The sequence below is a fragment of the Strongylocentrotus purpuratus genome, unplaced genomic scaffold (genome assembly GCF_000002235.5).
Source record: "Strongylocentrotus purpuratus isolate Spur 01 unplaced genomic scaffold, Spur_5.0 spur5_scaffold_12, whole genome shotgun sequence".
Taxonomy (NCBI): Eukaryota; Metazoa; Echinodermata; class Echinoidea; order Camarodonta; family Strongylocentrotidae; genus Strongylocentrotus; species Strongylocentrotus purpuratus.
The window spans coordinates 20,178,227-20,189,769 of record NW_022145597.1 but is presented as its reverse complement, the minus strand read 5'-3'; the positions used below and the strand labels follow the sequence as shown (position 1 = coordinate 20,189,769).

The following is an 11,543-nucleotide window of genomic DNA, read 5'->3' as shown; positions in this document are numbered from 1 at the left end:
CTTTGAAGTTCATATTTTCAATCAGACAGAAATTGGCAACCTGAAAGAAACGTTTAAATCGTACAATCAATTGTGGCACATGTTCCCCATGCCTTCATAGCAACGCCTTTATAATATTCGACTGTTAAAATAGTTCTTCTCCTGACCTTAGGATTTGTTAGGAAAATAAAATCCCCTACGAGCATAAAGAGCATATTGCTGAATACAAATTTAAGTATTATCACTCTTTGGCAGGAGGGAGTTTTCGCAACCGGCGACGCGGCCTTCTACAACGCCAATCTTCGCGGGGGGGGGGGGGGGGGGGGGTCGCACTCAGAGTGAAAATTTCCGCGTACAGTGTAGCAGCCAAACCTACGACTCCTATTCAGCCGTATTAACGTCGGGAGTCGAGCTAGTACGGGGTGTCAGCACTTGCGTCGTCGTGCGAAAACTCCCTGATGACTATCAAGGGCGTCATTAGACCATTTTGAATAGGGGAAGGGGGTGTCAACAAACTGGTCCAACATTTTCCAAGTCCTCGTTCTGTTCCAAGTTTTGTAGATTATTTCTGACGAAGATAAAAACCTATTCTCCTTTTCAAATTTGCCAACGGAGGTTACAAGTTCTTCCAACAAATAGCAAACAAAAAGTTTATTATTTCGGACTTGCCTAAAAGGCCTTTAAATTCAATTGAGCAGACAGGTAATTTTCTCAGGAGGTGGGGTGTCACACCCCATCTAGCTACACCACCGCCTTAAACTTACACTTTTATTGGACATCTTGATTTCAATTTTGTGTACCCAATGTAAGACAATAGTGTTGGGGAGGCGGGGGTGTAATCTGAATCAAATATAAATTATTCACACAGTTTAGGATGTCGTTAACATGAGATAATGAGATGAATTTCCTTTTCCTGTATTAATTGTTTTGACACACATTGGTTTCGTAACTTGCTTAAACCTCTCTAGTATTTTTTCTGTTTGTGATCACATGATATATATTTGGCATTGTACACTTCTTCGTTAAGTGTAATTCTTAAATTTGTTACTGTCCAACCGATGGAAAAATAGTTTGTGTTGTATGACAGATGAACTAATATATTCAATTTAATTCTGTACAGGAGAACAGGGAACACAATGTAAGCTGATACTTATGGTAAACACAATATCCCAAGATGCTGAATTCCTTTTTTCATTGTTTGTAGATTTAGCTCGTCATTATACTATCCCAGCTAGAAGGCAATCGATATATTATAACTTAGACATTGTAGATAAAAGTTTTTCCATATATATATACATTTCAATCGCACAGATAGTCACTCACAACTAGTATGCTGCATTCAATATGAACAATACATTTAGGCAAATGACTTTTGCATAGGTATGTCTGAAAACCCCTGCCAAACAGTTTTTGAAGAGAGGCACAGTAGAATACTGTCGAAAGCGACGACGCCGACGGCCCAATTAGCACCGTCTGGCCTATGCCTAGTGCTTGAGCGGCATGTACCTCTCAATGGTAACACACCCGTGTTCGCAGAGCGGTGTTGGGATGCTACCCACAGTACTCCATTCATCAAGAGCTGGATCATAGCAGAACAGATAGGGCACGTTCACACTTGCATCCAGTTTACTACCTCCTGCGATATAGATCTTATCACCAACTACAGTCGCGCCGTACGAGTACAGGTACTTCCCGTCGATCATCCTACTTTCTGGGAGGCACAAAGAACAAGAAAAGGAAACAAAAGAGAAAAGCATAGGTTAGAAGATATAGGTTAATGGTATAAATGAAGTGTTTAATTGATTTGATTCCAACTAAAATGGTGTTCAGAATTAATTTTTCTCGTAAAGGTAACAATCTTTAGATAACGCTATTACGATCTTCGAAGGTTCTAGGACCATTTCCCCCGAAAATACCCCCCCCCCCCCCTTCTCTTCTCAGGAAAACGTTGACCTATATAACGTTGGACGAATAACGTTTGGGAGCACGATTAAGGGTACGTTTGTGCTCAACTTTGAAGACAGAATGAGCGATTTGAAACGCTCATCGTAATCACAGTTCCACGGTGTACTGTTTATGCTCACTTCTCTGGCTCTTCCAGGCATGATTCTGGCTCTGCAACTGGATTCACAAAGCTACACTGCGCATGCTACGTTGACCCCATTTAAACGCGTTTACAAATGATTGTGCGTTTATGCTTCCCCAGAATCGCCGATCCAAAACGCACCCTTTTGTGAGTTTATGATCGGCGATTATGATCGCCGTTTTTCGGTGATTCTACAAAAATGAGAAAGGATGCAACCGTGTTTTGAACTAAACGCTTAACAAATGCCTCATTCTGGCCAAAAAAAGTTGAGCATAAACGTACCCTAAAATGGATGTAGGGAGATTTTGATAATCATACTTTCAGATCATTCGGATTATTACATAGTGTCTTTATTTTCCTCTCGCTCTCAAGTTCATTTCAGCCTTTTAAAATTGTTCATGGAATTCGATGGGGTTGGGAGGTTTCCCACTCCTCCGCAGTGCTGCCACCAAGTAAAGTCCGGAATTTACATTTCTTTGAAATTAAACAACACCCTGCGCGCAGAAACGTCCACGTTATAGCTTGTCTCTAAAACAAAGGCACAACAACGAAATTAGAATGATGTTTTAATTCTGGATTGTCTCATAATTAATGCGTCCTCTGTCATTTTCATCATCAGATGACCGTGTTAGTGTCATTGTATGTATATATAATGGGCCCTCATCGAATGATCTATTCCAAATCAAAGTTTCTAGGGATCTAGGGATCCTGCGAGAAATTCAGTTTAATTTAATTTAAACAAATATATAATCTTGATCCGCCTAAGCCTTAACTACTTTTCAATCACCTCGCATTTTTTCCCCTGTAAGCGGGTTGACGACCACCACATAGTTATCATATCCCCTGAAGACCAGATAATAGACGTAGTCATTGACCACGACCGCGTTCTCGATGCCGTCTCCTTGAACACGCGGGAAACTGAACATCTGTATCCAATTATCATCTTCCGGGTCATAGCAGTGCATGATATCCGGGTCGCGGAAAAAGTACCCATTTACGTAGAGCTTTCCTGTGATTGAAAGAAAAGAAAAGGAATCTGTAAGCGACATTTATAGAATCATACTTGGGGAATATAGTTCTTGCCAGCCAACTTCATTCCCTATCTATACTTGAATTTTCAATTGTTACATCGTGTATCTATAGGTATAACAACTCAAGTCGAAGGACGGCCTTTCATTATTAATGTCACATGAGTCGTTCTTAAATACTCAGATCAAGTAAAGAGTCAACCACTATGAAGACCAATTACTCTAACCATCTTATTATGTTCATTTTCATTAGAGCCGGTACTTAAACAAGTTTACTTGTTTTAACAATTGAAATATATCTATATGGTTCTTTACGTTTTAAAATGACTGATTTTGCCTTTTAACGTTCAGCAAAGTTATCCTTTGGAGCTCGACAGATACAACAAAAGAGAGAGAGAGAGAGAGGGAGGGGGAAGAGGGCGGGAGAATGAAGGGGTGTGGCTAGAGCGGGATAGGGTGATAAGGAGAGAGAACATGGTGGAGTGGATTTTTGGCGGCATTTTGATGAATTCAAATCGAAACTTTTCAAACACAAGTCATGATAAAAGATTGACCGCCTACTCCATTACCTTCATGAGATGATAGAACAGGCTTCTCCAGGTAGCTTCCTTTAATCCTAGTGACGATAGTCCAAGTATTCTTCGCTGGGTCATACCTTTCGACATCGTTAAATCGTCTCGCCCAGCCCATCTTGCCTCCGACTACGTAAATGTAACCGTCAACGACAGCGGCGCCGTGCGAGAAACGGGGCGTGTTCAGGCTCGCCACCTGGGACCAGCGGTTTGTGATGGAGTCGTATCGCCAGACATCAGGTAGGGTTTCAGACATACGATCACCGTGATCTGCCTGTAATAGTTCGAAGAAAGAATGGAGAAGCAAGGATCGATTATATAATCAGCCTTATCTTATTGTGCTCATGTTAATAGATTATTATCTAAGAAAAAAAACATCCAAATATTTCAAATAACAACATTCTGTTTAAAATACTACTGACCATACTGATGTTCATACTCAAACCTGAACTCTACATATTGGTGTAGAAATAGGAGGACGCCCCCAACTCGAAAGGCGAATAAAGGGGAAAGAAATTAGGGAGAGAAAAAGAAACTGAGAAAGGACCCACCCATAATACTTCCCCTGATCGGTTGCCTCATTATTTCATGTTTTATCCACGTGTATGACTGGTGTCCCCTATGCAATTGGACCTGCGAAACACCACTATCTATATTGACGCCTTGATACGAATGGATCAATACCTGCCCTGCTATGATGTAGATATCGTTGTCAAAAGCCACGGCAGCAAACCTCCTGTTCTTTCCCGGAAAGGGCGCTAGGGCGTGCCAGGACGAATCCTTGGGGTTATAGCACCAGACGTCCCGCACCCACCTCTGTCGGTCGTCGAAACCGCCGACGGTGACCAGGACTTCGGTGGTCATCGAGTACCGTAGCTTGAGTCTAGGATCATCGATGTGATGACAGCTAGCGCCCCTCTCCCGGAGTAGCTGACTCTCGCCAATGATGGCCTGGCAGGATGCATCCTCCTGCGAGGATTCATAGTCAATGAATAATTGTTAGGCTTCAAATAATCGATTGTTGGGAGGCAAACAGGAGGTCGCCAACGACCTTGTGGCTCCTAGCAGATTTTTCATATTATTCATACTATTCTACATTTAGGCTCGGGAAAGGGATACACTATCTAGCTAAATTAAGAAATACACATTCCACATTGCTTACAGCAACCCACTACCCCAGTCTTTCCCAGGTGAATCATGGACGGCAGATACAGTCATTTTTCCAGTCTCATCGGCGCCTTAGATTAGACAACTAAATAGTGGTGCTCTACATATTCCTTGGATACATTTCATTATGAGTTAGCCTACCTGTAAAATCGGGTCGTGTTTGACGTATTGCTCGACGTACTCTGGTTCAATCAACGGTAATCGGACATGCCGAAGAACCTTTGGCATCGATTTCATTCTCCCTTCGACATCGTGTTTGAGCCACTGCATGACGGCTTCGAAGACGAGCTCCTCATTCTTCACAGACAGACGGTCGTCAAGAATGAAAGACGCGAGCTGGTCGACGGTCAGGAGTAGGAAATCGTCGGTGAGCATGATATCCTTGAAGTATGTGAGAATGAACAGAAAGGCATGGTCGAAGAGTTGATCGCAACTGTAGAGTTTGGCAAAGTTGATGATTCCAACACAGTTTTGGACATCGAGTTGGTCTCTGAAGAACTGACTGCAGGCGTTGACTGCAGGGACAATCTGCAGGAAGCTGGCCATCTCCAGCATCTCCTGTGCGTTGTCTTCGTTGATGGCAAGACGACAGGTGTAGATAAAGTCCAGGAGGATGCCGAAGATATCACTGCGGATACCCTTTAACTCGACCTCCTCCTCGCGGATTTCTCTCATACCTGACGTGAACATCGCTCGAAAGTAAGGACTAACTGCAACCATGACCGATCGGTGAGAGGGAAAAGCCACTTCCTCAACGGACAAAATAAGATCCGTAAACCTTTTGCTTTTGCGATGTTCGTTCAAAACATGGAGAACCTCTAAGGGATAGTTATGTTCCTGGAAGCTACACTCTGTCCCACTGGATGACACATCATCTTCTCCTGAAGAGAGAATCGATGACGGTACAGCACTCAAAGAAGACGCCTCGCTTCCCGCGTCAAGACAGAACTGTCCGACAAGATAATCACTGCAGGCCAGCTCAATCGATTTGTTCAAGAATGCGGAATGTCCAAAACTCAGTGAAAGCATCTCCTGCGCATTCTGGAAACCTATGCCCATTTTGGATGTATACACAAAATCTATGATCTGCTTCACGTAGTCCGCTCGGATATGATCCACGACAAGTTTGTTGCTCCTCTTCCTGAGCTTAATGTGCTGCGATTCCAGAAGGTTCATGATTAGAGGACTCCCTGCCGCAATGATGGCTCGGTGACAGAGATACTTCTGGTCGCCCGAGAGAACCTTGAGGTCGATCATGTCACCGGCGATGCGCATGTCATTGAGAATGGACATGAGTTCTAATGCATGGTGTGGATGGTTGGTAAGACACCGCCTTGAGGAAACACTCGTAAGGCTAGCATCAGAGTTGTCCCAATTACCTGAAAGAAAATAAAGAAATACACTCAGAATTTCGATGAATGGTTATCTTGAAGACACGCATAATAGTTTGTTAGAATATTACATCTTTATGCACAATGACTTGGCAATCACGATGGATTATATTAGGTTATATCCTGACAAATATCAATAAAAATGTATTTGACATTTAGACTTAAAGCACATCATTAAAGCTCTGATGTTTTTCTTTTGATTCACACCAGGAAAGATTCTTCAAGACTGTATTACATTGTATTATGGAAATGAAATACAAACATGTCTTTTGAATAAAACTACGAACGGGTTTTCTTTGGTCACCTTCAACTTCCTTGCATTTTTCTCAATGTGAATAAGCCCAAAGGCTTACCTACCTCCTGAACTCTCCACAGAAACACTCCGACGAAATCCTGACTTCGGTATGGCACCTCCGGCAGGGGTGGTTTCTGCAAAGGGTCCTGAGTGGCCTTCAGCGGCTTCATTCATCTGAACTTTACTCATCGCTAACGATACTTCTCCGCTGATTTCGGATTTGTCGTCGCTGGTGATCCCCGAAACCAGTATACTGGGGACCTCGCTTCGGTCATACCTGGGCTCGTTCCAGTAAGGCTGGCGAGGGTTGGAGAAGTCCAAGCTCTCGTTGGAGGTTTGAGAGAAGAGGTTAAGCGAAGCCTCTCCTTCCTCTTCTAGGAGTAATGCCATCTGTTCCATCCGCATCATGTCCATCTCAAAGTCACTGATCGGAGGACAGGTCGGTGTTTCTGGTTCAAGTTTTGCCTCAGCCATGATTGATGGATCTCTCGAATACAAATATCACCCACAATAATTGACTTTCCAATTCACCAAGCGGTTGGTCTTTCTCTTTGATCAGTTTTTATTTCTCTCTGAAACAGCTTTCTCTTTGATACAGATTATCGCTGGAAGAAAACTTCGTGCTGGTACATCAATTCCATGATAGAATAGTCCTGATAAACCAAAGAGAAATAAACAGAGGAAGGTATATAGGGTTGTAGAAAAGGTTGACAAAATAAAGAACATCATAAGACCAGGAACAAACAGAATCCATAATCATTTGTATGAGCAAGTGTTCCTTGCCTTGGACATGTTGGATGACCATAACTATCGAAGCAACTTGCAATGGACTACCCCGTCCCTGTCTACCAGTTTTTGTATACGTCATAAACCAAATTTGCTTTTAAAATAATGTTAAAAAATTACCATCCCCATCCCTAACCCCAAACGTTTTAAGGCATAATACAAATAGGTACCATCTTACTTCGTATGTTGTTTAAAGAGTCACATTGATGACTCATAGCATTGATATGGCGCCATGTTTCTGTTAATGGTATTAAAGGCGCAGGGTCCACCAATAAACTCAACAATCACACATGGGCTGAAGAAGTATTAGTGAGCCAAAGCAGCAGTTAAATTGTTCTAATTGCCAATATTATAACGAAGTAAAGGAGCTAGTTCCACAATCATGACTAGGAACAACACCCGGCCCCCCCCCCCACTCCGAGAACGGACGGACCCCATATGTGTTGCCAAAATGTCCTTTTCGTAACAAAAGAAAAAGGTCGACCCGTATTGACTTTACACACCGGACTTTTGCTGGAAAGGGGGGGGGGGGGTGCTGAAAAAAGCTCGTATACAAAAGAAAAAGGTCGAGCCGTATTGACTTTACACACCGGACTTTTGCTGAAAAAGGGGGGGGGGGGGTCGGTTGGAACACGCATATGCGTACCCTAAATAACACTGAGTGGGGGGCCGGGGAACAACAACGGATGAAAAGGCACGTTCTCCATGTCCAATTAGACTTATAAGTGTGAACATACCCTCCGTCTCACCTACGTCACAATCATGTTCATGACGTATCCTATACGATATCTACTCGATTATTCAAGGGCCACGTCTCATAAACAGTTGCGATTAGTCGCAACTTATTTGCGATTGATACATAAAAGACAGGGGACTGCAAACTTGCGAGTGGTTAGAGGACTTGCGATTGATTCGGATCAATCGCAAGTCTTTACAGGGACGGATCCAGGGGGGACACAGGGGGCACACAAAATATATATGTCCTCTCTCCCCCCCCCCCCCGTGTGCCCCCCGGGAAGAAATTCCTGGATCCGCCCCTGCTTTAGTAAAAAAAACGGAGCCTAAGGGTCCATGATTACATAGAAATCTTCGTCTGGTGCCAAGCGTTATAATGATCTAGTTCATTTTGAACGTCTTAACTATCGCACGTAGGCCCGTCAAGGCGCTATGTGAGAAGAATGAATGGAATGCAAGCACGTGATGATTGTACATTAGATGATATTCATGCGTAAGTAAGAGCAAAGTGATGGTAAACATTAACAAGGTTCTATGACCATTGGCAGAAATAGTGGAGGAGACACCTATTGTACTCCATAATTTGTATTTTAAAAAATAGATAGAAAGAGAGAGAGAGAGAGGGTGAGAGAGAGAGAGAGGGGGGGGGGGGTGTCGTTTTTAGAAAAATAAAAGACCAGAAATCGTGGCAGACATTGGATAATTATGTCTCCCTGTCCAAATCGTTGGGAGGCGGGGGGGGGGGGGGAGGGGGCGTCTCCCCGAATTTCCGCCACATGCATCTATGATACATGCATCGACTTCAACTGCTTCACGCTCAAATAATTACTACACTAAACCAAATTCTTAACTAAACATTTGACTAAATACTTCACCTACTGACTTGCCTGTACCTAACACTAACAGCATCAAGCACGTAGCAGGTGAAGCGGGAGCAAATAATCGGGTCACAAGTACATACGTGAGGGGTAGATAATATCGAAAAGAGAAAAGACGAAATGTAAATAGAATCTATTGACTTTCGTGATAGTTCGCTAATACCAACAAGACACCGTTTTTATTCATTTTTAATTTTCTAAAAAAAGAACATTACTGAGCAAACAGAGGCAATGGTTTGTTGTTGGTTTGAAAAGTTCTATGAACTTTCGAATTTGATTTAGTGCAAGTCACTGTAATATCTTGCTCAGCTAGCAGCTGTTATGACAATTTACTTGTGTACGTGAACTTACACAGACAGTTACAACATCGATTTGTTTTATGATTTGTCACTCCTTTAAAGATACATTTACAGGGATTTCAATGTTTAATGATCAAATAAAAATAAAAGTTTTCCATTTTCAATTTTTTAAAAATTGATTTAGAAATTGAAAGTTAGTTAGAATAGGTATTTAGTTAGAGCTAGCATGAGGACAATTAAATATTTATAATCAAATTCAATGTACTTTATATATACAACACACAATGCAACACGACACAATACAATACATCTTCACGCTAACGAAAAGTTCACAAGGTTACCTTGACGAACTTGAAAACTTCAAGGTCTCAAAGCATCCTTGTCGTCAGTGCCATTACCACAAATGAAATGAAAATATCCTCTTCCTAAATCGCGGAAATAGCATAAAAAGTCAACACTATAACATGGCTCCCTGTACGAATGATGTGCTTAAACTCGCGGATTGCAAGCTGAGGAAGACATTCCATCGGTCCTTATCCGAGCGATGCATTACCCACACGCCATTCCTAAACCGCTGTCGTAGTTAGATCGAGACACCGCGAAACAATAATAGTCATGTCATTGGCAATTGGAACTCACTCAAACATGTACGCCTTAACATGTTGATTATTTACTTGCGATGTAAAAGCGCTGCCGATGTAACGGAGAATAACCCTAGAACAGGGGGTCATCCATCTCATAAAGAGAGAGAGAGAGAGAGAGAGAGAGAGAGGGAGAGGGAGAGAGAGAGAGAGAGAGAGAGTGGGAGAGGGAGAGGGAGAGAGAAAGAGAGAGTGAGAGGGAGATGGGGGACGGCATCCCACCAGATGAAACGCGTTGGAATGATCTTGTTGTGACTCGTGACAGTTGCCAATTGATGATTGTTAAGATTGATTAATAATTATTAGAGTAGATTTTTACTGGTTCCCAGCTTCAAAGATGTAAACATTTGGAGATGTACTTGAGCTCTTTTCTCGAGTATTTTACTTTATCAGTTGTACATTTGAATGATGGAAAGGGTGCAATATCTTACACAAATGAATTTAATCACTAATGCAACGCATTCAATTGGCAACGGATTGGCATCCAGTGAGATCATCGTCATAATTTAATGCAAAGAATCTGGGGAGCCATAACATCGACGAGAGCAGACAGCGTACTTCATGCAGGGATATCCTGCTTGAGCTGAACACCAGAAGGGCAGTTACTCTACATAATAAAGATGATACTATGGTTAAAGCCATTTTCCAGGCTCATAGCAGATGGGGGAGATGGAGAGGGAGAGGGGAAGAGAGAAAGAGATAGAGAGAGAGAGGGGTGGAGGGAGGGAGGGAGAGACAAAATATAGAAAGAGAGAGAGTGAAATACACAGAGAAGTGAAAGAGATACAAGGATGGGATAATAATGTTGGAAGCAGAGACAGAAAGACGGTGGTAATTTAGAGCTCACAGAGAAGTGTGGGAAATGAGCAGTGAGAGAGAGAGATAGAGAGATAGCGAGAAGGGAGATAGAAGGCGAGAAAGAGTAGAGAGGGGGAGAGAGAGAGTGGGGGGGGGGTGGGTAGAAAGAGGGGAAAGGGGGAGAGAAAGAGAAAGAGAGAGAGAGACAGAGAGAGAGAGAGAGAGAAGTAGACGGACCGAAAACCTGGCATCCGTTGTCACCTAACGCCTAATATGGAATAACGTTCCTACGTTTCTTCTCAATTTGTCCTTGTATCCCGTGGAAAAGGTGTTATATACATCCAAGATTATTATTATCATCTGTTTCATTAATGTTGTTAATATGATATTACTATTATTATTATCATTATGGATACTATAATAATAATAGGATTGTTATTATTATTATTATCATCATTATAATTATGATGATGATGATTATGATTATTAGTAGTAGTAGTATCATTATTATCATTATTACCATTTATTGATATTATTTGTCATCATTATCATCATCATTATTATGATATCAGTTGTTGTTGCTTCAAGTTTTACATAAAATGAATCTTTATCGAAATTGTAGGTTGGCCTACGAAGTATATATGGAAAATAAGATGATGCATTCAAAATTTCTTTAGGATTATTCTGTATTCCATTTCACTCTTGCGATATTGTGAGAGACAAAATTTACTGATTTTGTCTTCAACTTCAGTTCTTCTTTGCTTGCTTGAGGTAAATGTCTCAAAACGTAGTTAGATAAAATTATTCTTGGTTTACAGGGAGAGATACTTTTAATTTGTAATGCTACCTTTCGTGCTGATATACAATTTTGTTGGTGATCTTCGAATC

The 11,543-nt window shown here is 41.8% G+C and overlaps 1 protein-coding gene across 1 annotated transcript; it reads right to left on the bottom strand.

Moving 5' to 3' along the window:
* Nucleotides 1-1,317: 1,317 nt before the first annotated feature.
* On the bottom strand, nucleotides 1,318-9,988 carry LOC587597 (kelch-like protein 24). The gene is made up of 7 exons (XM_787315.4): nucleotides 9,558-9,988; nucleotides 6,581-7,171; nucleotides 4,974-6,211; nucleotides 4,350-4,634; nucleotides 3,663-3,939; nucleotides 2,853-3,074; nucleotides 1,318-1,690 (listed from the first exon to the last, which is right to left on the bottom strand). Exons 2-7 carry the CDS (start codon nucleotides 6,990-6,992, stop codon nucleotides 1,464-1,466), a joined length of 2,661 nt encoding a protein of 886 aa, XP_792408.1. The 5' UTR covers nucleotides 6,993-7,171; nucleotides 9,558-9,988; the 3' UTR covers nucleotides 1,318-1,463.
* Nucleotides 9,989-11,543: the final 1,555 nt, after the last annotated feature.

Bases quoted from the DNA above. Each gene is read 5' to 3' on its own strand.
- LOC587597 (XM_787315.4), bottom strand. From the start codon at position 6,992: ATGGCTGAGGCAAAACTTGAACCAGAAACACCGACCTGTCCTCCGATC. The intron at 6,212-6,580 runs GTAGGTAAGCCT...ATTTTCTTTCAG, and splicing joins TTCTGTGGAGAGTTCAGGAG to GTAATTGGGACAACTCTGAT. The intron at 3,940-4,349 runs GTATTGATCCAT...GAACTATTACAG, and splicing joins TCTACATCATAGCAGGGCAG to GCAGATCACGGTGATCGTAT.